Here is a 24665-nt window from a genome sequence, read left to right as displayed (position 1 = left end):
TCAGTGTTTAATTTTGTTGCCTTTAATTTTATTTTTAGATAAGATGTGAAGGAATCAGGCTGTTTCTTCTGTGGCTTCAAGCACTTCAGACAAACTGTGCAGAAGAGCAGGTGCTAATTTTTGCTTGCCTCGTGCCTGGTTTCCCAGCGATCATGTCATCCCGAGGGCCCTGTACGCTGGAGACACTCATCAATCCTAGCCCTAGTGTAGCGGATGGTGAGTAACATTAGCAGACCTTACAGGTTGAAATGATTCTTGAAGTTACATTGAGGAATTCCTTTGTTTGTCATTACCTTGAATAGAAATCTTTATTTCATAGATGGGTTTGTTTGGAGGAGGAATTACTATCTGTTATTCACAGTGAAGTCTTACAGACATTAGAATTGAAGTTATCAGAGCCTGTCTTATATGAAATGGTGACAGGAGAAATTTACTGAAGTAGTGGAAACAGGAATGGAAGGGAGCGGACAGATGTTGGCAATAGCAGGAAATAGAGACACATGGTGCGTCTGGAGTGTTTTAATGGCTGTTAATGACATTTAAATCTGCCATCCAGAACTACTGTTCATTGTCCTCATCATGATTGTTTCATGAGTGGACATTGGTCTGCTCACCCAGGCTCTTTTTTGCCAGCTGTGTATTTTCATGCAGCATTCATGGAGGGACAGTAGTGGCCTCCTGGGAGTATTAATGGCAGCCAGTTATATCCTGTGAGTTTTCAAGAAACTTGCCGGTTAGGGCCATTGATTTATTAATGCATATCACTTTATTGCTCAGTGGCAGTCACTTGATCTTAGGCTGACCAAAGCAGAATTTGAAAGAGAAAAGAATGGTTCAGAGAGAGAGGTGGCTTCATGGACATTTACACAGTATTTCTAAACCCTTGATGCACACTGACCTGGAGTATAGTGTGAGCCAGTTCCAGTGGAGGGATAGATGTATTCTAATAGAGGCCATTAAAAAAACAAAAAAAAAACAAAAACAAAAAAAAAAAACAACCCTTTTAACTGTGGTGAAAGAGCTCTCCTTGTTTTCCATTCTGCAGCAAAGATATATCCAGAAGAAATCACTCCACTACTGCCAGCCATATCAGGGGAAAAGATTGCTGAGGACCAAACATGCTTTTTTCTTCAAATACTGTTGAAGTATATGGTTATTCAGGTAAGAGCAAAATCGTGGATAGCTCAGTAAAGATCTTACTCTCAGTGGGAAAGAGAAAACATGGCTTCTTTTCTTCCTGCTCATCCATATTTTCTATCTTTGCTTTTTCTTTGAGGAGATGATACACCACTAGAAATAGATATGTGCCAGATGACATCAGTAAAGACCTGGCATACGTACTGTTTTGTTTGAGTGCGTATGTAAAGGAAAAAACTCAGTTCTCCATCTACTTTCATATTATTACCACATTCACACGGAACACTTCACTTCTGACACTAGTGGTTCCCGAGTGTATGGGTTTTTCCTGCCACCAGGTGACTCTGCAACACCAGCAGGGTGTCCTGTAGCTTAACTCAGCTTTGACACCGTCTGCCTGGAGATGGCATCAGATCCCACAGGTTAAGGGCTCAGTCCCATGAGACTGTTTCATCACATTCAGGTACCCGTCACAAGTAGGAGGGCCCCAGGTTACCCACAGCTTCTGTACAACTTGGCTACAAATCAGAGGTTCCCACAACTCTTCCTCAGGTTCAACTGATTTGCTAGAGTGGCTCACAGAACACTGGGAAACATTTGTTTTCATTTACCAGGTTATTAAAGGATATGATAAAGGATACAGATGGACAGACTAATGAAGAGACACAAAGGGCACAGTCTGGGAGGGCCCAAGCCCCTGAGTTGGGGTTCATCACCTTCCTGGCACACGGATATCTTTACTCACCTGGAAGCTCCCTGAAACCCCTGCTACTGGGATTTTTATGTAAGGCTGCCTCACATAGACATATACCGTCTCCAGCCCCTCTACCCTCTCTAGAGGAATGGAGGAGTTGGGGTGGAGGTGCTGAAAATTCCAAGTTCTAATCATGGCGTGGTCTTTCTGGTGACCAGCTTTTAGGAGTCCTCTGGGAGCCCACCCAGAGTTGTTTTATTAGAACAAAAGATGTTCCCAGTGCCCTTATCACTTAGGAAATTACAAGGGTTTTAGGGGCTCTATGCAAGGAAGTGAGAGCAGAGACCATATGTATTTTCTGTTATCTCATAGTATATTAACCTATTTTTGCCTCTTTGTTCCTTCCTGACCCTGTTTCTGTGCTAGCAAGGCAGGATGGAGGAGGAGGTAGGCTCAGAGCTGTGCGGGCAGATGAGGAACAGGCAGAGCAGGCAGGAAGATGTGGACAGAAGCATACGGAGGTATCTCTTTGTGCTATCAGCACAGGCCACCTTGATGTCACATGTCCTTCTCTCTGATGTTTACTAACTGAACACAGAGTTAATATCATTAGTTTCATAACTAATGATCAGTAGGTGATCCCTGTCTCCTAGTCTACATTTCTGATATGGTTCAGAGAAAAAAAAAAACCACACCACTGAATTCTTTTCTCTCATGAACACTTTTCTTGTCCCTAGTCCTGAGTTCTTCCTGGGAACTCTCTGTCCAGTCTCTGTGTCCTCCACAACCAAGTTTGTTGACATTCTAATATCTGGTCGGTCCACTTCCTCATCCAACACTCACTGCTGCCTGCCTCTGCCCTGTTACTGCTAAGATGGAGGCCCAAGGCCATGAAGGAGGTTGAGTGGTCAAGTGCAGAGAAAGGACACTTTAGTTTTTGCCTTACTTAATCTTTCAAATGATCCAACAGTGACTATACTTTCTTCATGATAGTCTCTCCCCCCATAGTGTTTTCTTCCTTCTCTCTTTCTCCCTTTCTTTTTTTTTTTTTAATTATTTTATTTATTTATGATAGGCACACAGTGAGAGAGAGAGAGGCAGAGACATAGGCAGAGGGAGAAGCAGGCTCCGTGCACCGGGAGCCTGATGTGGGATTCGATCCCGAGTCTCCAGGATCACGCCCTGGGCCAAAGGCAGGCGCCAAACCGCTGCGCCACCCAGGGATCCCTTCCTCCCTTTCTTCTTACCAGTTTTCTTTAGGGGACTGTTTTGTTTCTCTCTGCTGTTCCTCAAGATTCAGTACTTACCTCCCTTTCTGACTACTCTGTCCTATAGGGCGATCTTGTCTGCTCTCCTCTCCCATTTCCTTTAGCCTATACTAGAAACACAAGGACTCCAGAATCCTGAGAGCAGACTGTGGTATCGTGTTGTCTTCTGGAAGCTGCACATTGTGGCCCTGTTGGCCCATTCCACCTGCATCTCTAACTCCATCTGCTCAGAAGTGGTAGGGCATTCCATCTGTCCCTGGAGATCAGCATGAAATATTGAGAAGTTTGATGTGTTGGGGCACTTCAGTCTCATTCTAGATGTGTCAGTAAGGAGCCGTGCAACTTCAGATGTCACATAATTCTCAGAATCCCACTGGAGGAAGGATGCTGGTGATATAGGGTAGGGATTTTTATGGAGACTGTGAAACCCCTGAATCATGTGCAGAATTGTTTGTGCATGCTCATCCCCCTCTCCTTCCCTCCCTTCTTTCTACTGAGTCCTCAGAGCAAGTTTCTCCCTTAGCTTACCCCTGAGAACTTCTGACAGGTTACTGACACGGAGCCCCTCTGCCCCTAGGGCAGCCAAAGCCCCTCATCCCTTGAACTCAGATGCTGCACAGATGTTTCAATTTTCTAAGTGGGCTGTGTCATGAAGGAAGTTGGAAAGCTTTGCTTCAGAGTGCTGTGTTTTAACAAGTATCAAGAACCGGTGACAAGTGTAGCTGGACTGGTAGATCTGCTTATCTTAGCTCTTGGGTTGCTTTTAATAAGGACAGTACACTTTCCAAGATTCTGTACCTTTGCCTTCTGATGATACTGATTTTTCATGTAGGTAACATTAGATGAAATCCTTGTAAGGGATTATTTCCTTAATTCCTGATTATTATAAATGGCCCTTTTCCAGTTTTTTTTTTTTTTTAAAGTACCACATTACATCTGACTTAATGTTTTAAGGGCAGAAGGAATGTTAAATCATTATAGAGAACATGTGGAAAAAATATAGGAATGATGAGTAGAGCAAGGTTAGAAACATACCATTGGGTGACTTTTTAAAAATAGTAAAAACGTCTTTAACATGGTTACCATTGTATTTTGAAGTATTCATTTTTCTCATCATTTGATTTTTAAGACATGATTTCATTATGTGATTGTTAACTTGGTCAAGTTTTTTTTTTTTAATTTAGGGTAGGAATTTTAATAAGATAACAGCATTTCAGTTTAGTGTACATTAAGTTGAAATGTAAATGTACATATGTTCTTTCCCACATATTATCCAAAGGCTGCAAGCTTGGAGTGGAAGAATAAGGAGAATCAAGATACTGGTTTTAAATTTCTTTTTACATTGTTTCGAAAGTATTATCTTCCTCATTTATTTCCATCATTTACTAAGTTAACAAACATCTACAAACCCATACTTGGTAAGTACTGATTGCACAATGTCTAGAGGATGTCCACAGGGAAGCTGTCCAGTCTCTTTCAAAGTGACCTTTGATTATTTTTAAGTAAAATAGTCATTTTATTCCTAAATTTAATGGTAACATTATTGTAGGAGGTTTAAGGTTTCCTAATAAATTATTTCCTAATAGATGACTTTACCTATTTGTACAGACTAAGGGGTACCTCAACTTATAGCGATAAAGGGGAACTGTGGCTTCTGTAATCAGAAAAAATTTGACATGTGTCATGATTTTTCGGTGTAGTAATATTTAAAATATTTTAATGTTAAAATAAAACTTGCATTTCCTCTTATGAATGGTAGGGTGTGATGACTCCAGACCTTGCTCAGTGGCGAGGCAGGCCAGCCTAGGTCACATAGCTGCCCACAGTAGGCCCTTTCTTTTATACTGGATCTTTCATCCAACAGATGCTGATGTTTGGGCAACTGGGCAACCTATGGACAGTAAGCCTCAGAAAGGAAGGAAACATAATGGAATTTCTAATTTAGCTGCTAAAGTTTTTCTTGTATGAAAAATGAAGGCTCACACCCCTTAGATTGGTGGCAGAGAAGTGGGGGTGGGGAAGGCAAATTTTCCTCTCCTTATTATTTTAAAGTAGTGAAATTAGTTAAAATGAATAATCAGGAACAATTTTGGAGGGGAAGAGGTCACAACAGACATTAATCCATCTGGGGAATGTGGACTAATTTAATTGTCTTTGGGTATTTATACACATAAACACGCACACACGCACACGTGTATGTTTGGATAAGGGGGAAACAGCAGAAGCTTGGTGCATTTTGAAAGATGTAGAAATACTAACCTTTAGAGGTACTGGGGCTGGGCTAGATATGTATTTTGTTAGCTATATATATGTAGATATTTTTTTTCAGAATTTGTTTCTGATTTTATAGTCTATATTCACTGTGAAAAACACAGTATACTTTAATATGCTGAAATTAAAAGTTATTTGTTGAGAACTTGTCTGCCTCATGTAAGTACCTCCAGGTATGTAAAAAGTTAGTAAGAGAGGTGAACATGCAGCAAGTTGCATGTTCTCAAATCTAATACTGTGTAACTTTTTTGGTATTGATTATGGAGTTTAAAGAATGAGAAAGGGACTTCTTATTAATTCTTTGAAAATGGTGGTATCTGATACCTCAAAGATGAATTCTTTCAGACATAAAGTAGATTATGCTGATTCTATTCTTTGGATTCATCTAAAGGGAAGAGGATATAAAACTAAAGTCTCATGGATTTGATTAGTGAAGTATTGGATGTTAAAATACCTAAAATGATTAAAATAATAGAATAGCTTAAATGATGAAAAATGTCCAAAGATGCTTTTAGATTTGTTTCAGCCATAAAACAAGATTAATTTAATTATAATGTATGTGAAAAGATTTTTATTATGATCTCATATCATTTCTCAAATTTGTTAAAAAGAGTTATTATCTGAGTACTTCCATAGCTGTATGCCATAGTTATAACAAACAGTAACAGTAGTTACTGTCCCATATTGGTCAGATTGCAAGGCAGAATCAGAAAGAAGCACGTCTACCAAAAGATGTCATTTTAAATAATTTCTGGCTCTTTAATTTTGCTATTCAGACACCAATTATATATCTGCTTAGTTAGAAACTGAACCAGTTGTGCCATTTGTGGGGGTTACACTCACTATCCTAATCATATGTTCTCTTTTCTTCCAGACATCCCCCATTTGAGACCAAAGCCAGTGTATATTACTACAACTCGAGACAGTGAAAACATTTACAGTACAAAAATTCCATACATGGCAGCTCGTGTTGTTTTTATTAAATGGATTGTAACTTTCTTTTTGGAAAAAAAATATCTAACTACAACACAAAACACTAAAAATGGAGTTGATGTACTACCCAAAATTATACAGGTATGTCATTCATCTTCTTATCTTTTACTTAGGTAAAAGTTCACTAACACATACCAAAGTAATTTTTAGGGTTTTTGGTTCTTAAAGGATGTTAGTTATAGGGATTGGTTTTATTGGTGGGCTCTGTCTGTATTGCTGAAGTATCAGAGAGAGCTCTGAGGTAGCACTTGCAGTGCTCTGTTGACATTGCCATGACAAGGCAACCTTGGGGGCTAAGGAGACATTCTGAGAAGATGGCTGTTGTGCGCACACTCCTGGCTTCCTCTCATTTTCCCCCTTTTGCTCAAGTACCAGTGACCTCGGAGCATAAGACCAGGGACCTGTGTTGCTGTTACCAATCCTCAGCACTAAGAAGGCCCTCAGAAGTCATGCAGGTGGGCCATGGGAAGGGCCTGTGAGACTGCCAAGTGCCCTCTTGGGATCTCAGGGGAAGGAGTAGAAGAGCATCTCAGGATTCTGGGGTGCCATGATGGAATCCCGAGAAAGGAAGGTTGTCTCTCTCTCTGAGGTCTTTAGGAAAGACCTCTTTCTGTGTGGGGCCCATGGTGTATCTTCCCTCTCTTGTGGGCCTTGGTCACAGACAAATGGGGCTTTCCCAACAGGCTGAGTTGCTTAGGGAGTTTGCACTGCATAGAGCAGGAGCACTTGGGGAAGTTTGAGAGCAAGTGCTTCATGGCAAGGACATGGTTTTATGCAGAAAATGTGGTCCACTCACAGCAGGTTTGCTGATACCCTGGAGTTCCCAGAGCATGACTAGGCCTGAACTCAAGAGTACACACACCTGAGTGACAATTAGCCTGTTGATGGAGGAGCACCAAGCAGGTCCAGAGCACGTGGCCTCATTGATAAGAACTAACTAAAGTAACTTATTTTCAAAGAAATCTGAGGGGGATACAATTGTAGTAAGAGCAACAAAAGACTTACTGAAGTTTTTAAAAGAAAGCTTTGGGGTGCCTGGGTGGCTCAGTCGGTTAAGCGTCTGCCTTTGGCTCAGGTCATGATCCCAGGGCCCTGAGATTGAGCCCTGCATCGGGCTTCCTGCTCAGCAGGGAGCTTGTTTCTCCCTCTGTCTGCCACTCCCCCTGCTTGTGCTTGATCAAGGGTGTTCTTTCTTTCTGTCAAATACATTTTAAAAATCTTTAAAAAAAAGAAAGCCTTAAAAAACCTTAAGTTCGTTAGTTTAAGATTTTAATAGGTAAAATGGAGATGGTAATGATCACTGCGAAGAACAAAATTGATTTTCCAAAGGAATATCCCACAACACTGAGAAAAAATTCAAAGCGCTAGAAATCGGAAATGAATAAATAAGAGCAGAGGTCAGGTCCAGATCCACCTTCCAAGTATCATGAGGGCAAAAGGAGAAAAAATCAGATGTGAAATTAAACTAATGCAAAATTTACTTTCTTTCAGCAAAAAAACTCATGCCTTAGACTAAAAAGGCCTTCAGGTCCCAGGAAGAATTAGCTAAACAGACAAAAAAACCTGAGCAGACATAAATCTATTTGACTTTCAGGGATTCAGAAGAAATTATCAAAGTTCCAGACAGAAACTACAAGTTCCTTCTAGAAAGTGGGACAGAGTAGCATTGAATATCAAATCTAATCTATAACCCTGAGAGCTAAAAGAATTGTTGATGGGTCTTTCTCTCTCTTTTTCAGAACCATGCTTCATGCTACACATGGAAGCAGATGTCAGATTGATTTAACTTCTAAATTGATTTAAGGCCTAGATATAAAAACAAAATGATAAAGAATTTAGGAAATAATCTAGGGGAAGGTATAAGTTTGGGAAGTGGTAGGGATAAGACCCACAAGCCATAGAAAAAATGAGATTCCACTTCATTTTAAAATTTTGAAAAGATTTTTACGTAAAAAGATCGAGTAAAGCCACACGCAGGCAACAGACTGTGAAAAGCATCTATAACATCAAAGCTGTTAAAGGAGTTCATGCTTCTGGTATGTAGAGAGGGCCTACAAATTGATAATACAAACAGTCCAATTGGAAAACAGACAAAAGGAGATGAAAGACAAGTTCACAGAAAAGGAAATAAAAATGGCCCTGGATTTCACTATGAGCCAGGGAACACTGTTGATTCTGGCCATGTTGAGAGACCTTTATTCACCCATCAGATAAACAAAAACTAAAAATCATCAGGTAGACAAAAATTTGTATGAAATCACATATAAGAAACTCAGTCACACTCTTTGATAAATTTTACATTGTATCTTGTGTGAATGTTAAGACATTCAAAACAGTCTGTTTAAAGGCTATGACTTCTTCCTACCTGGTTTCAAAATTTCAGAAAACTGTCACTATATTTATTGAAAGTAAGTTTCTCATTCTTGAAAAATACATTTGGATGATGAGAAGTGGCAAGAATAGCAAACTAACCACTGATTCAAGATTCTAGTTTTTTTCCTTAGTTGGTTATTCACGCTTATGAGTCCTCTACTTTTATTATCTGATTTTCTTAGTGTTATAAAAGTCTGACCTCCTGAATCAGTTCTGATGGTTGTATCATCCTAACAGAAAAAAACTCTGTAACTCAAACTGTCTTAAAGATAAAAAAAAAAAAGAAGTATTTTAATCTCATAAAGAAGGAGCTCATGGCAGGGCTGGCAGCGCATATGGTTTATTCACACTCTCTCCATGATTTGCTAGTTTTCCCTACTCTGCCCTTTCCCGCTGGCAACTTTGTTTTTGGCTTCCCTGCCACATATAACATGGCTGCCAACAGCTGGGGCACTGCCTTCCTTGTTCATGTTCAGAGACAACCCAGAAATACAAAGCCCTTCCCTTTTGTCTGGGACAATCTAGGTTACCTTCTGGAACAGTAACAAGGCACTGACTGACTTACAGCTGGCTATGACCCAGGAGGCACATAACTGGCTTCCAAGAGACAGAACACTTTGTTGGTACTGTGGATAGGGCCAGCTTCCTGTGAATCACCTGGGCTGCAGGGGAGGAGGCACAGGGAGCATTGGGGTTCCATTGGGGTGGGGGAATGGATGCTGGGCAGATAGCTGTCCAGGCCCAGGGCTACCACCCTGCAGATGGCCTTGCCTAAAAATGGTTGCTGCCATTGTTTAGACTCTCAGTATGCCTCACAGTGAGTTGTTATAGTAGTTTTATAGTGCCACTGTAGCAAATCACAAACTTTCAGTGGCTTGAAACAACAGAAATTTATTATCCTGTAGTTCTGGAAGTCAGAAGTCCAAAATCAGTGTCAGTGTGATAAAATCAAGGTGTTGGCAGGTCTGTGTTCCTTTTGGAGGCTCTAGAGGAGAATCCATTCCCTGGCTTGTGGCTCTTCATCACATCACCTTTCCTCCCTGTTTCCATTTACACATTGCCTTCTATGTCTGGTCCTCCTTTCTCCTTATGGATCCTTGTCATTACACTGGGACCACCCAGATAATCCAGGATTATCTTTCCCTCTCACACCTTAATTTAATAACTCCTGCTAAATCCCATTTGCCAAGTAAGGTAAGATACTCAGAGGTTCTGGGGATTAAGGCATGGACATCTTTGGGGTGGGGGGTGTCGTTATTCAGCTGACCAGTTGCCTCCTGTGCTCCCTTCCATGCCTTATGGCAGTGTTTCCCACCTCATCTCACATGTGTCTGCTGCATTCCTCTCTTCATCTTCATTGTGCATGAGAAAAAGCAATTTAAACAATTGAATATTACATTTTGGAGACTGAGTTGCAGGAATAAAAGCACATATAATTTCATTTGTCTCCTGAAAGTTTTTTTAAAAAAAGATTTTATTTATTTATTCATAAAAGACACAGAGAGAAAGGCAGAGACATAGGCATAGCAGGCTCCAGGCAGCGAGCCTGATGTGGGACTTGATCCTGAGACGGTGGGATTACGCCCTGGGCCAGGGGCAGGTGCTCAACCGCTAAGCCACCTAGGCATCCTAGCCTCCTGAAAGTTTTTATTTGTAATCTCAAATTTAATATAATTTTGCCTATTTAAAGTGAATATTATAAGTCAATTGATTCAAAAATCTCTTTTCAAAGGATTTATTGCTCTTGTAAAAGCCCTTCAAAACAATATTTTAAGTGCTATTTCCAAATAGAGTTTACACTTTTGCCAATATTATTTTAAAGATCATGTTTGAGGATTTTTTGGTGTGTTTTTTTTTCCAAAGTGAATTTGCCTCTGGATCTAAAACTAATTAATACCTTCAACAGTATTTTTTACCAGGGAGGAGAGGAATTAATATATCTTCTAGGCTAAAGTTTCTTACTACTTGGAGAATCTGGTATAACAGATATTCATGGGAGAACAAAAATACAGTTGCTCTTACATCCCATATACTGTGTTGACAACAGCATCAACCTGAGCAAAACTGTTCTTGGTGTATCATTTCAGCTGAAAATGTTTTCGTGAAGTATTATTTAGTCCTTAGTAATTCATTTTTGTATGAAATAAAAGTACCTCAACCCACTTTAGAGAAGCAGAGTGGTGATTTTAAAATTTCAACAGTGACCTTTTTTTTTTTTTTTACCAGTTCTATAAACATTAATTGACACTAAAACCCATAAACATACCTCTTTACTTAATATTGTTTTAGCTACCTAATTGCTATGTTACCCAATTAGTTATCTAATGACTTCAAAACTTGGTGGCTTAAAACAACCGTTTTGTCATATTACACATTATATACTCTTTGGATCAGAAATTTGGGCAAGATCTGGTTGGGCAATTCTTGTGCTTCATACGGCATTACCTGAGGTCAGGGGGTGGTGGTCTTTAGTTCAAGGCTAGTTGGTCTAGAGGGCTCTGGATGACTTTATTCAGATTCCTGTTACTTTGATGGGTGCAGCTGGGCCTCCCCTTCCATGCAGTCTCTGTAGCAGGGTTATTGGACTTCTTCCTTGGCTGCTCAGAGCTCCAATAGCAAAGGTTCCCAGAGATGGGAAGTAGTAACTGTCAGCCTATTGGAGCTGGGCCTGGAACTGGCACAGGTCTCTTCCACTGTATTCCATGTGGGTCAAAGGGAAGAGGAGGGTCATAGAATTTGTGATCATTTTTGATTTGCTTAGTATGTACATGGTTTTTTTTTTTTTTTCCTTTTTTTTCTTGGCCTGTGGGGAAGATGGGAGTTACTGATAAAAAAAAAGTCATAGGTTATTGAGCCACAAGAGACATTAGACTTAATCTAACCTCTATGCTTTACATATTAAAATATATATATATATATATATCAGTAAAATGAGTAAAATTTTATTTTTCTATGGAAGATAGTTGATGCATCAAAAGGATGAAATAATTTCTATAGGACAACTCATCTCACAGTATGACAGTGCCTTTGATAAGCCACACAGACTTAATAGCTAAGGCATGAAGAGAAAAATTATTATAAATATAATCTTCCATTAATTTTCCCTAGAGATTGCTATTTGGGTATCTGCTTTCAAACTGTTCTTGGTAGTTACTGAAATTACTATTTTGCACCTCTCATATCTTACCATTTTTTGTAAAAAATATTCACAGTGGGTAGAATTTTAATGGTATTTGGATTATACTTTTTTGACACTTAAATAATAGTGGCATTTGCAAAAACGAAGCAAAATTATACATGTGTTATATTTGGAGGAAACCTTTAAATCTATGGGTAGATAGATGAGAGCAGAAATCCATATTAAAATTTGTGAGTCATCACATGAATTATTTTATTTCTTTGTGCTCTTAAAGTCTTCTAAATATTTAAAATTTGGTAAATATTTCAGTTAAGTTTGAGATTCTGAATATAAAATTCAGATCAAGATTCTTCTCACAAAATACCCTCTAAAGATCAAGACACTCTTTCATCAGGTGTCACTAAGTCTTGTGAACCAAATGATGCTTTCCAATATTGTGGCCACAAAAAATGCACTGAACTTTCAAATCTCTGTGACCATAGAGTAAGTGCTGAATTTAGAGCCCAAAGGTGATCATAGTATAAATTCATTAACACAATTTGTTCTATGATTTTGCAAATGTAAGTTAAAGTTTCTAGGTTGATAAAATTTCACAGCCTCCCTTCATACAATAATTTAGTATTTTCCTGTTAAAGTAACTGAGCTGGTGAATTGGAAAACTGGTAAGTACAGGTTCTGGAGCCCCTTGTGCTTCAAGCAGGGCTGGTGTCTAGCTGGCGTTGAAGTTGATAGTAATCAGATTCTTTTACATAAAGCAAGCCTTCAGTTTCACTAGACATTCTTGAGTATCGAAGAGGCTCACTCAAAGGTGGTCATGACTTTCTTCCAGACTGTTGGTGGTGGTGTGGGTCAAGAGAGGGCGCCGGAGCTGGATGGTGGTGGGCCTGCAGAGCAGGACAAAAACCATTCCAACAGCAGCACCTTATCCGACCGAAGACTCAGCAACTCCAGCCTTTGTAGCATTGAGGAAGAGCACCGCACTGTGTATGAAATGGTACAGCGGATTCTCTTGTCAACGCGAGGTTATGTCAACTTTGTGAACGAAGTCTTTCGCCAGGTTAGTTTGTTTGTGTAAGTTCATGCAATTGAAGAGAATTTTGTTCTTTTGCTCATAGTCCTGCAAGAAATACTATTGATGAATTGGGCTACATTACAGGACTGAATTATCCCTCTAATCATGCTTTTATGTGGAGTGTTGCAATTTTTTTCTTTTATGATTTTTAAAAATTTTGTTTTTGTAAAATTCCTACACATGGAGAAGAAATTTGTTACATGAGCAGATCATCCCACAAATACTGTCATGTTTCGATAAGAAACTTGAAACCCAGGAGTAGGTGGGAAGAAAGCCCTTAGAAAGCACTTGCTGAATACTTATCAACAGATGAATATTGCAAAGAGGAGCCCCAGACTAGTGGTGTTCCAAGGGCCCTATGCAGCTCTCTGGAGGTTTCTACAAACCTCCAGACTTAAGATTTATTTATGACATAAGATTCAGCCATCAGAAAGGATGACTGCCTACTATTTACATCGATGGGCTGGAACTGGAGGGTATTATGCTGAGTGAAATAAGTCAATAGGAGAAAGACAATTACCATATGGTTTCACTTATTCGTGGAATATAAGAAATAGTGAAAGGGACCATAAGGGAAAGGAAGGAAACTGAGTGGGGAAAAATTTGAGGAAGACAAACCATGAGAGACTCCTAACTCTGGGAAACAAAGCATTGCAGAAGGGGAGGGGGATGGAGGGATGGGGCAACTGGGTGAACGGGCACTAAGGAGGGTACTTGATGAAATGAGCACTGGGTGCTCATAGAAAAAAAGAAAGCAGGAGGCCTGATGCCAACATCATGGGACTCTATCCCAGGACCCTGGGATCATGACCTGAGGCAAAAGCAGATGCTTAGCCAACTGAACTACCGAGGCACCCCTCTGTCTCATTTCTTGGCTCCTTTTTTTTTGTTTAACCCCAAATTCCAAGGGTTGACCAATATTCTGGACTTGAGCCTTTTTTGTAACTCCACAGTTGCCTCCTTAGGGATATCAACTGCTTGTGCAGAGCCAGGAGACACTGTGGCATAAGACTCCCACTCAAGCCTTTTGTCCAGACCTTGCTTTCACACTTGCCTTTTAAAATGCCCACTTGATCTTATCTCACATTATAGTGGTAACCTAAGGGTAATGAGGCCAAAGCTTAGCTTATTTTCTTCTCTAACATCAGCTTCTTTTCCAGACTTGACCACTTCTTTAATGATACTCATGTTCTTATGTGCATATTAATTTTAGCCTTCCTGTGCTCCTCATCTCCTGTTCCTCCTATGAGCGTTCACTGGGCAAGTCATGTGGGGGTTTTCTTACTCCCATTCCTTCCTTTTCCTTTGACCATGGTTAGCAGCATGCTCCCTGGAGCCCCACACCTGTGTCATCTCTTTATGAACTATACTGTATATGTCATACTGCCAAACATTCGTTTACCGAAAGAGTCCATGATTTAAAAATCTACCCTATTCTCTCCATTAATGTTGCCCTATTGTGTTCCTGTTGTACACATGGAAGGTACTTGGTACCATTTAATTTGAGTTGAAATCATCAAGGTCTTAGAGGGCATATAATTGAGAGTAGAGGCCATATATACTTCATAGAGTAAAGGACCCGATAATATTTCAGGCCTTGTTGATCACGTGGGCTCTGTTGCAGTTACTCAGCTCTGCCTTCATAATGAGAAAGCAGCCATGGACAGCATGTAACAAAGAAACATGGCTGTGTTCCTAAAGAACTTTATTTTTGAAAATCACCTGGCAGGCTGGATTTGGATGATATACCATAGTTTTCAGACCCTGATCTGTAGCAGTGTTTTATTTTTTTAATTTTTAAAGATGTTATTTATTTATTCATGAGAGACACACACACACAGAGGCAGAGACGCAGGGAGCCTGGTGTAGGACTCAATCCCGGGACTCCAGGACCATGCCCTGGGCGGAAGGCAGGCACTAAACCACTGAGCCACCCAGGGATCCCCTGTAGTAGTGTTTTAAATTCTTTATGCCAGTGCCTACTACAAGACTAGATATGACTGACAAAGCTTATGAATTCTGCACAAGAGATACATGCTAGATTGATGTGGTTTTACCTTTATTGTGTAAATTGTTAATTTATCATAAAAACAGTTCTGTCTGTATCCATTATTGCATTGCATCCTTCCCAAGAGCATGCTCTATATTCTGCATTCCATTTAGTCCCAAATCCAATCTAAATTCTGTTCTGAAGTAGCTTGGGTCATGTAGGTAACTGCAGACTACTTATGACTGAACTTCTTAGACATCTTTGCACTGTGAAGCCAAAAAATGTTTTACTTAAATTTTATCTTTATTTTTCATCAAATCTAATTTGAAAGCATATATGTAATATTTAAAATATGAATGTTGGGTATGTTTTTTGGGGGGTATGTTAAAATACTAAATAGAGTTGCTTGCAGGGGCATGGATTTGAAGGGGCATGGATTTTAACATTGCATTCTATTGCCCTCTTGTGGTCAATGAGGAATTTTTATTTTCTGGATGGCAAAACGTAATTTCTAGTGATTTCTTTTTTGATTTTAAAGTATTCAGAGACTATTATTTAGGCCTAAAGGCAATTAAAGTTTCAAATGTACATTGCATAAGTGCATATTCTCAGTGAAGAGGTAAGATGTGTGTGTATGCACCAGAGAGTGGTGCATGATGGCAGAAAATGAGATGTCCATGTGTGTGATGTGGGAATGAATGCTGATGAGGGGCCCCAGGGGCAGAGAGGCTCATGACAGGGGCTGACTGTGCAAGTCTCCTTGGACTGGATGGCCCAGTCAGTTGTAGGCAGTGGAAATAACTGAGGGGATATGAGGTTCAGTGGTGCTCAGGGCAGCCTCAGCTTACTGCTGCCATCAGCACGCAGGTTAGCAGTGAGTGCTAGAGGCTTCAGGTGGGGCAGTTTTGGTCTCGGGGTTGCCCTGTTGGAAACTTGGCTTCTTACCAGTGTTTTTCCAAGTACCTATTGTAGGTCATGAAATCAACTTATCAAAAGCCAGTATTTAAAAAAAAAATAATAGAATAAAATAGAATAGACCAAAACATTTCAGAGTGCACTGTATGTTGTAAGGATTAGCATTTCTTTGTGAAACTTCTAAAAACATTTATTTATGTGTAATCTGTATACAGATGCATATATGCTTCTGTAAAACGTCTTATTTAGGTTATGAGTCTGAAACGTTCAAAATACTGCTCTGAGCATTAGTTGTTGATTAGGTTGTTTTGTTTGTTGTTGGTTTTGTTTTAAGAATAATGTTATGTATATTTTTTTAAAGTACTCATTAGGTAAACACAGCCTCAAGCAAATCACTCAAAATACTACTGTTACACAACCACTATCGATGTTAAGAGAATATCATTCCAGGTATTTCTATGTATGTATATTTGGTGCTGGCCTGGCTAGCTAGATGAGCAGATAAGAGACTGGCAGAGTGGAGGTGGGCAAGGCAGGATATAAACAGGGAGCAGCCTGGCAGACAGACAGTAGGGCTTACAGATGAGCTGATAGACAAAAACAAACTGGCAGGCAGGCATGGAACATCAGACAGGTGGGTGTAAACAGGCCAGCTGGCAGAGGTGGAAGTGAGTAGGGAGGTGTAGATGGACAGGTATGTAGGTGCAGACAGATAGGAAGACAGAGAATTTGGCTACAGTTATAGGCGGACAGGCAGCCAGCCAGCCATGGATGGGTAGACGTAAAACCAGACAGGTTGAGGTGAAGGCAGTGGCAAGGGGCGGGTATATGGAAGTGCTAGGGTAAGGATGAGGGACTGACAGTGGATTCTTTAATTCTTAAGATTCTTTAGTGCATTTTTTTTCTTTAGTGCATTTTTAATGAAGAGCTCTGAATTTTATTTTATTTGAATTTAACAGAAGAAAAGAAAATAAAGTGAAACAGAATTCTTGAAATTCAAATAAACATTCCTTTATCACAGGAAATATTAACATCTAAAAGTTTTATCTATAATGAGAAGATTATAATCACATTAAGGTGATGGAAACACTTTTTAGCCCCATGGTATAATTTTAGATAGCACTTACTAATTTCTTAACAAATCTGAAGAAATTATCAGCCTTGTAAGCCTCCTCTCCCCATCCACTTATTTTATTCTATAATAAATTTATAGCCTAAATTTACCATTATTTGCAGTCAGTTTTGAAATCCTAATGTGCAGAGCTGTTTAGTATTGGTTCTGAATGTAGAGAGATGCTTTCCTCACTGTCCTCAGTCCTAACATGCTTGCTTTAATGGACTTCTTAGATGGCCTTATTTTATCATCGAGTGGGTGTTTTCAAGTAGGTGTCTTGAGGCTCTAGTCCCTGAGTTCCTTTATGATGAGGAATATTTTCTTTTTGCCTTTCCACATGAACAGCAGTTTAGCTGGATATAATAATTTCAAGTCATTCTTTCTTCCAATTAGGAATTTGCAAGTTAAAACTTCTAGAGCTTTCAGTATGGATACCTTCAACATGTTTAAAGTAATAAAAGACAAGCTTGAAAATGTTTCCAGGAAACAAGAAATTGTAACACATGACTAAGCAGATGTAAATAATAAAAAAAATAGAACTTCTAGAAATGAAAAAAATTTAATAATTGAAATAGTAAAGGAAAACCTCAGTGGTAACTTTAATAGCAGATTAGGTACAGCAGAGGACAGAATAAATGGGATGACAGATCTGAAGAAATTATCCTGAGGGTCCCTCAGAGAGACAAAGATGAAAAATATGAGAGATTGAGACATAGAGAATAAATACAGTGAGAAGGTAGGAAGCATGTGTTCTATTCTCTATCATTATTTTTTGTCTGTTGTTCTGCAAGTTACTGAGACTATTCTGCTATGACTATGGATTGCTCTATTCTCTTTTTAAAGTCTATCAGTATTTGATATGTACACATACATAAACATAATATATATACAATATATATATTTTATAATTTTTAGTTTCAGTACAGATTCACAAATGTTCTATGTCCTTTGAATTGAATCTTTCATCAGTAAGAATTTTTCCTCTTTATCTTTAGTTTGGTGTTTTGTTTTTGTTTGTTTGTTTGTTTTGCCTCAGTCTTCCCTATTCTTAATATAGCTCTACCAGTTTTCTTTTGGTTAGTGTTTGCATGGTATATATCACTTTCTAACTTTTTACTTTTAATCTTCCCATATCCATATGTTTTGGATGTTCTCTTATAAATGGCATATGGTTTTTTTAATAGTCTTTAAAATCAAACCTTAAATTTTCTGTCTTTTGATTAGAGAATTATTCCCTTTACATTTGACATAACAAGTACTGTAATTGTGTTTAAGTTTACTATCTTTCTAGTTATCTTGAATTCTCTCAAGCTGGCTATTTTTAGCATACCATTTTTCTCCTCTAGTTTAGTATTTTACACTCATCTGTCATATTTTAATTGTTAACATCCCTAACTTAAAATCTAGCATTAATTTCAACTTTCACCCTGTAAGTATGCACTCTAGTTCCATTTATTCCTTCTCAGTTCATATGCCCCTGCTATGTACAGATTTTCCTCAACTCATAATGCAGTTACGTCCTGATAAACCCATCATAAGTTGAAAATATCATAAGTCAAAAATGCATTTAATACACCTACCAAACATCATGGCTTAACCTCACCTACCTTGAACATGCTCAGAACACTTACTTTAACCTTCATTGGGCAAAGTCATCTGACATAAGGCCTAGCTTATAATAAAGTCTTAAATATCTCATGTAACTTATTGAATACCATAGTGGAAGTGAAAAACAGAGTGGTTATATGGGTATAAAATGGTTGTAAGTCTATCAGTTGTTTATCCTTGTGATACCAGGGATGACTGGGAGCTGTAGCCACTGCCACTGCCCCTCAACATGAGTGTCATACTCTCATATCCCAAGCTCAGGGAAAGATCAAAATTCAAAATTGAAAGTACAGTTTCTACTGAATATGCATTACTTTCGTAATGTCGTAATGTTAAAAAATTCTAAGTTGGACCATTAATATAGCTCTCCTAGTTGAGGACCGTCTATATTTAAAATCCATAGTATGAATATATATATAATATGTATTATTTTTATATATATACATATATCATCTCTTTCAGAACTATTATTTTATCAAGTTTTATTCTTAGTATTCATATATATTCATATATACATTTTATTAATTTAGATTTATCCAAATAATTACCCTTTTATTGTATTTTATTTCTTCCTGAATCTCTAATCCAGGATTATTTTCTTTCTGCCTAAAGAACAACTTTTAGTATTTCCCCTAGATCAGATCACCTGGTAAAAGATTTTCTCGTGGTTTTTCTTTTTTTATCTGAAAATTTCTCTATTTTGCTTTCGTTTTTCAAGTGCATTTTGTCTGGATACTGAATTCTACATGGGCAGCTGTTTTCTCTCTGCACATTGAATATTTGTTCCATTGTTTCTTTGAGAAGTCATGTGAGGTCATTTCCTTTGGAGGAAATGTCTCTTTTTTCCTTTGGAAGCTTTTAAGATTTTCTGATTGTTCTTGGTTTTTAGCAGTTTTACTGTAATGTACTCTGTATTTACCCTGCTTGTGTTTGTGATTCTTGAACCTGTGGATTGATATCTTTTACCAATTTTGGCAAAATTCTCAGCTATTCTTTCCCCAAATACTATTTCTGCCCCCTTTTGCTAATCTTTCCTTGTGCATCTGCAGCCATGCATAGAATAAGCTTTTCATTTTGTTCTGTCTCTTGCCTTCCCTTCTGAATTAACCATCCTTTCATCTCACTGTGCTTCAGTCTGGGTGTTTCCTTTTGATTTTTCATCCAGTTTTCAGCCATGTCCTTTCTGTTGTCAACCCATAAACATTGAATTTTTAATTTTGGTTATTTTTCAATTCCATTTACATTTCTTTTTGAAATTTTCTTTATCCTGATCTATGTGTTTAAAGTATTGTCTGGTTTTTACTGTGATTTTGTTAATATTGACTCTTTTCTCATATTTCTGATTTTTATTTTTTTATTTCTGATTTTTAAATTAATATGCTACATATTAATCAGACAGTTCATACAAATAATTTGTGTTTTACTATGATTTTATTTTCCTACAGAGAAAAATTGTTTGCTTCCTGGGAGGAGGGCAACATGATATACCTTGATTTTGGATTTGGGTTACCTCATTGTCTAGATTTGTCAAAACTCACCATGAGAGGAGTCCACTTAAGATTTGTGCATTTCATTATTTATAAATTTTATGTTAAGTACCATAAAAATTTTTGAACTCTAGTCAGTGATATGCATTAGATATGAAATAATTAAGTGTGAAATGTACTGATGTCTGCATCAAATTTCTTTGAAATGCATCAAAAATAAAATGGATTGAAACAAGGCTAAATAGGGGTGGATTGACAGATACATGGTAAAGCAAATCTAGCAAATGCTAATGGTAGAATCTAGGGGGTGGTATGTGAATATGCACTATAAAAGTATTTCTACTTTTTTGTAAGTGTGAGAGTATTTGTAATAAAATTTGGAATAAAATCAAAGTGAGACATCACTGTACTTTGTCATACCCCTCTTGTCTTTGTTGATCTTCTTTGAGATACAAGTCAGAATATTTGTTACATTGATAACGTTGCAATCTTGCTAGAGCATAGACTCCTCTATTGTGGAATTCGATGTGACATGACCACCATCAATGGAAATTTGTATATTGTGTGAACCCTTGTTATACTGAAATCTGCCTGTAATTGGATGCTGTGGTATGAACATTAAGGACAGTATTAAATCTCTGAACCTTGAGATCAAGACCTAGAATCATCACTTAACTAACTTTGGAACCTTGAAAAAGATCTCAAGTGCGCTAAGCCTCATCTTAATTCCTCATCTGTGGAATGACAGCATTTGCTATAGTATTGAGTTCCTCTCCTTTGTATTTACCCCTCAGACAGAAATATTCCTTAGAGCTGATACTCAAAAGGCAAATACATTTCTCCCTTACCTTTTTGTTTATATTTTTGGAATCTTATTAAATCAAAATTCTTACGTGCATATGTGTAAAGACCTTCTTTAATGTTAAAAAGTTTATGAGGTGCCTGTGTGGCTTAGTTGGTTAAGGTTTGGGCTCTTGGTTTGGGCTCTTGGTTTGGTTAAGGTTTGGGCTCAAGTTGTGATCTCAGTATCGTTACATTGAGCCCCAAATCAGGCTCTGTGCTCAGCGCTGAAGTCTACTTCTCCCTCTCCTTCGATCTCTGCCCCTTCCCCTGCTGTGCACATATTCTCTCTCTCTCTCCAATAAATTTTAAAAATCTTTAAAACAAAAGTTTATGTAAATGTGCACAATGCTACAGCTGGCCAGGGGGCTCTTTTTATTGTTGGTGTCTGTACTCACTTGTGTGCTGGTGAATGTTGGCTTCTCCGAAAAGAAAGTAAGGTGGAAGGGAGGGAGGGAAAAAAGAAGGAAGGAAGAGAAAAACAAAGGGAAAAATAAAACAAATATAAGAAAGGCTCCAGTTGGTAGCATTGCCAACTTCTGCGGTAAATCCTCCCTCTGTCACCAGCATGACATCCCTGAACATGGAGTTAGGAAGAGGCAGGACAGCTGGCTGCAGCTGGCTGCAGTAGTGTGTCTGTTGTCTTATGATCACTTTCTAATTCATTGAACTCATTCATGATCACGTCTAATTCATTCCTAGTTGTAAAACTATTATTGTTTATATAGCCAATTAAAGTATCTGTATAGGTGTGCACATCGGCTATTTTTGTGAAAAAAAAAAAAAAACATTCAGAATGAAGAAGTTATTTTTAAATTGCATGACATTTCCTGGCCCAACTGAAATTGCCTTTTTTCCTCAGACAATTTGGTGTGCACAAAACCTGTCTGGCCCTGTATGATTCAGAGGAAAGTCTGCAATTGGTGATGGTGATTGGAAATGTCTGTTATATGTCTGTTATAGTGACGTGAACAGGTGTGGAGTTCAAGGGAGCCTTCTCTTTTTATTTTAGGCATTTTTGTTGCCTTCCTGTGACATAGCTGTAACAAGGAAGGTAGTTCAAGTGTATAGAAAGTGGATCCTCCAGGACAAACCTGTGTTCATGGAAGAACCAGATAAAAAAGAAATTGAACAAGAAGATGCTGAAAAATTAGGATTTTCAGAAACTGACAACAAAGAGGTAGTGTGTTATCAATTGTTGTTTCTGTTGGGAGTACCCATATTTTAGCAAAGTATACGGTCAGTCAAGGGTGCCAATCAGTGGGACATGGGCAGGTGGGTCTCTTATCATGTGATGCTCTCAAGTTGCTGAGTTCTGTGAGGACCTGCTTCAGTGAAGCTGTTTCTGGGCTCTATTCAAGATCATTGGTTACCTCATAAACCTCAGGGTAAGTACATATGTGCGTTGTAGCTTCATTATTCACTGTTGCAGAAGAGTTGTTTTATAAACCATCGTATTTTACATGTCTCTGTATGAGACTGAAAATGTCACTATCTTAGGATTGACATGTTTAAATAAATAGCATTTGAGAAACTAAATTTAGCATGTTTTGGCAGTCTATTCTTATGTAGTGGCCTGTTCTAGAGCAGTTAGGATGTTACACACTTGCAAGGACTACGCCAGTAACAAGTGCTATCTCCATTAATAAAGCCTCACTGCAGAGTGGGCAGTATCCTCAGAATGAGTGCTGTTAGAATGGAACTTTCAGTCCTGGTGAGGTAAAGCTGGAGGCTGGATAAATCTAAAACAACACATTGGGACCTCTTCCTGAAACAAAAGATATCTGTCATAGTTATATTTCTGGCATGCTGTTTTGAATCTAGTCTGAGAAATTATTTCTAAAAATGGGTGTTTGTTGCAGCAATTAACAAACATTTAAAAATATTTGTAATCAAAGGCAAACCACTTTTAAATATTTGTGTTAATTCCATAATTTAGATTTTTTAATATTGGTGAAATCATTTCTATAACTAATCATGAGGTCGAAATGAGTAGATTAGCAGATGGAATTTATCACACATTTTAAAGGTCTGTGTTACAGACTCATTCAGTCATGGGACCTTTGTTTATTCAGCACATACTAAACACTAGGCACTATTTTAGGTGCTGGAGGTGGTGAACAAAATTGAAAAAAGACCCCCCCTCCTAAAACCTATATTCTTATGAATTTTGGTGAGTGTAAGGAATTATCTATGTAAACATATACTTCCCCCCTCCATTAACTGATTTTTATATTCTAAAGACTTCATCTGAAAGTTCTCGTCATAAGCGATCTTCCAGTTGGGGACGAACATACTCCTTCACGAGTGCAGTGAGCAGAGGATGTGTGACAGAAGAGGAAAATAAGAACGTGAAAGCTGGAGCCCAGGCTATGCTGCAGGTAGTAGCCAGCCAGAGACACAAAGACCTCCAATTGGAGTCAATTTGAACATTTTCTTTATTGTGATCGTGTCATATAAAATACGTTGATATTTTGATCTGTCAGTAAATAGCTTTTAAGTTCTCATTCTGAGTTTTCTTCCTGACTGCTCACCTTCAATTTATAAAGATTTTTTTTTTTCTAGTCAAAGGAGACCTATGAGATGGTTGCAGTTTTCTGAGAGGGATTATTATGCATCCAATGTGAAATGACTGAGATCCAAATCTTGAAAAGTATCTTCTGAACACATATGGGCATTTAGTCGCCTGGACTCTAATTTGTAAGACAGGCATGATGATTATATGATCTTATAGGGAATATTCTTAAAAACTGCCTGTTTATGAATAATGATTATAAATTCTCTAATTTTAAAATATTTATCTGAGTGGGCATATAAAATAGAACCAGTGCCATTTGGGAACATTGGAAAGAACTTTTGGCTGATCACTTAATCTTCCCAGACCTCAGGATTTTATCTCAAAAATGGGGATTGGGAAATTGATTACCTATTGGTTCCCATCTAGGTTGAAGGTTATTAGGAGTGTAAGTGCCTAAAACAGAGTGCCTCTTTCCCCTGCTCCCTGGCGCCCCACCCTCCACCTCATATCCACTTTTCTAGCCTCCCACACAGAAGCCAGTCCTGGATGGCTTGCCTGTTGCCCAGTTTTCAGTGACATGTGTCATCGGTCTCTCGATAAGATTCTTTGTCATGGTATCCTTTTTGCATTCAGGTTCATTAGCAGTTTAACACTTTGTAACTATTGAGTTTTCTTGTTTTTCAGTGAAAATCAGCAAATAATCTGAAATTAAAATCAAGATGATTTTACTTGACTAGTTTCAAAGAACTTTGGTGCCTGTTATTAGTAAAATCTATACCCTCACCAGAGAAGTGCATGCAGGAGTCCCTGCCCTGTGTCCCACTTGGAGCACAAGGACAGAACAGACTAGATTCAGGCTTCTCAGTTTTCCACTGAAATGCCCCTGCCAGTAGAGGACAGTGAACTTGTATCGTAAAGGTCTGAGGTAGAGTATAGAGCAGTCAGCTGACTATCAAAATTTTTAAAAATCTGTCTTTATCCCAAAAATTCACTTAGGTTTATATTCTGTTGCATAATATAGTTCTCCTATTAAAAGTATATGCTCATGGAAGCTGTGCAGTGTTGATCATGTGGCATTGCCTGTTTCTAGGCTCCCTAGGAATCTACACCCCTGTTGGGTGCCGGTGGTGCTTTCTGTCAGCAAACTTCATGTGCTGGGAGATTCAACAATAATCATGTTTTTTTCCATCCAGTGTAGACCGCTGCTCTTCTTCTTCTCCCCTGTCCCCCACCCCAAAATTTCTCA

General features: G+C 38.4%; 1 protein-coding gene across 9 annotated transcripts in view; it reads left to right on the top strand.

Moving 5' to 3' along the window:
* The window catches only part of RALGAPA2 (Ral GTPase activating protein catalytic subunit alpha 2), a 320348-nt gene that overhangs the window by 69178 nt on the left and 226505 nt on the right, over positions 1–24665 (top strand). For all 9 annotated transcript variants that reach the window (XR_011996989.1, XR_011996990.1, XM_072736512.1 and 6 more), the window contains 7 exons: positions 39–216; positions 1046–1161; positions 4379–4517; positions 6245–6444; positions 12705–12932; positions 21914–22081; positions 23145–23282. Coding sequence is in view for 7 of the 9 variants with exons in the window: in XM_072736512.1 (XP_072592613.1) it covers positions 39–216; positions 1046–1161; positions 4379–4517; positions 6245–6444; positions 12705–12932; positions 21914–22081; positions 23145–23282 (1167 nt within the window). In the remaining 2 variants the exon portion in view is untranslated. The remainder of the gene's footprint in view (positions 1–38; positions 217–1045; positions 1162–4378; positions 4518–6244; positions 6445–12704; positions 12933–21913; positions 22082–23144; positions 23283–24665) is intronic.

This window comes from Vulpes vulpes, chromosome 14, assembly GCF_048418805.1.
Source record: "Vulpes vulpes isolate BD-2025 chromosome 14, VulVul3, whole genome shotgun sequence".
NCBI classification, from domain to species: Eukaryota; Metazoa; Chordata; class Mammalia; order Carnivora; family Canidae; genus Vulpes; species Vulpes vulpes.
The sequence above is the reverse complement of the archived record's forward strand: the minus strand, read 5'-3'. Positions and strand labels throughout refer to the sequence as shown.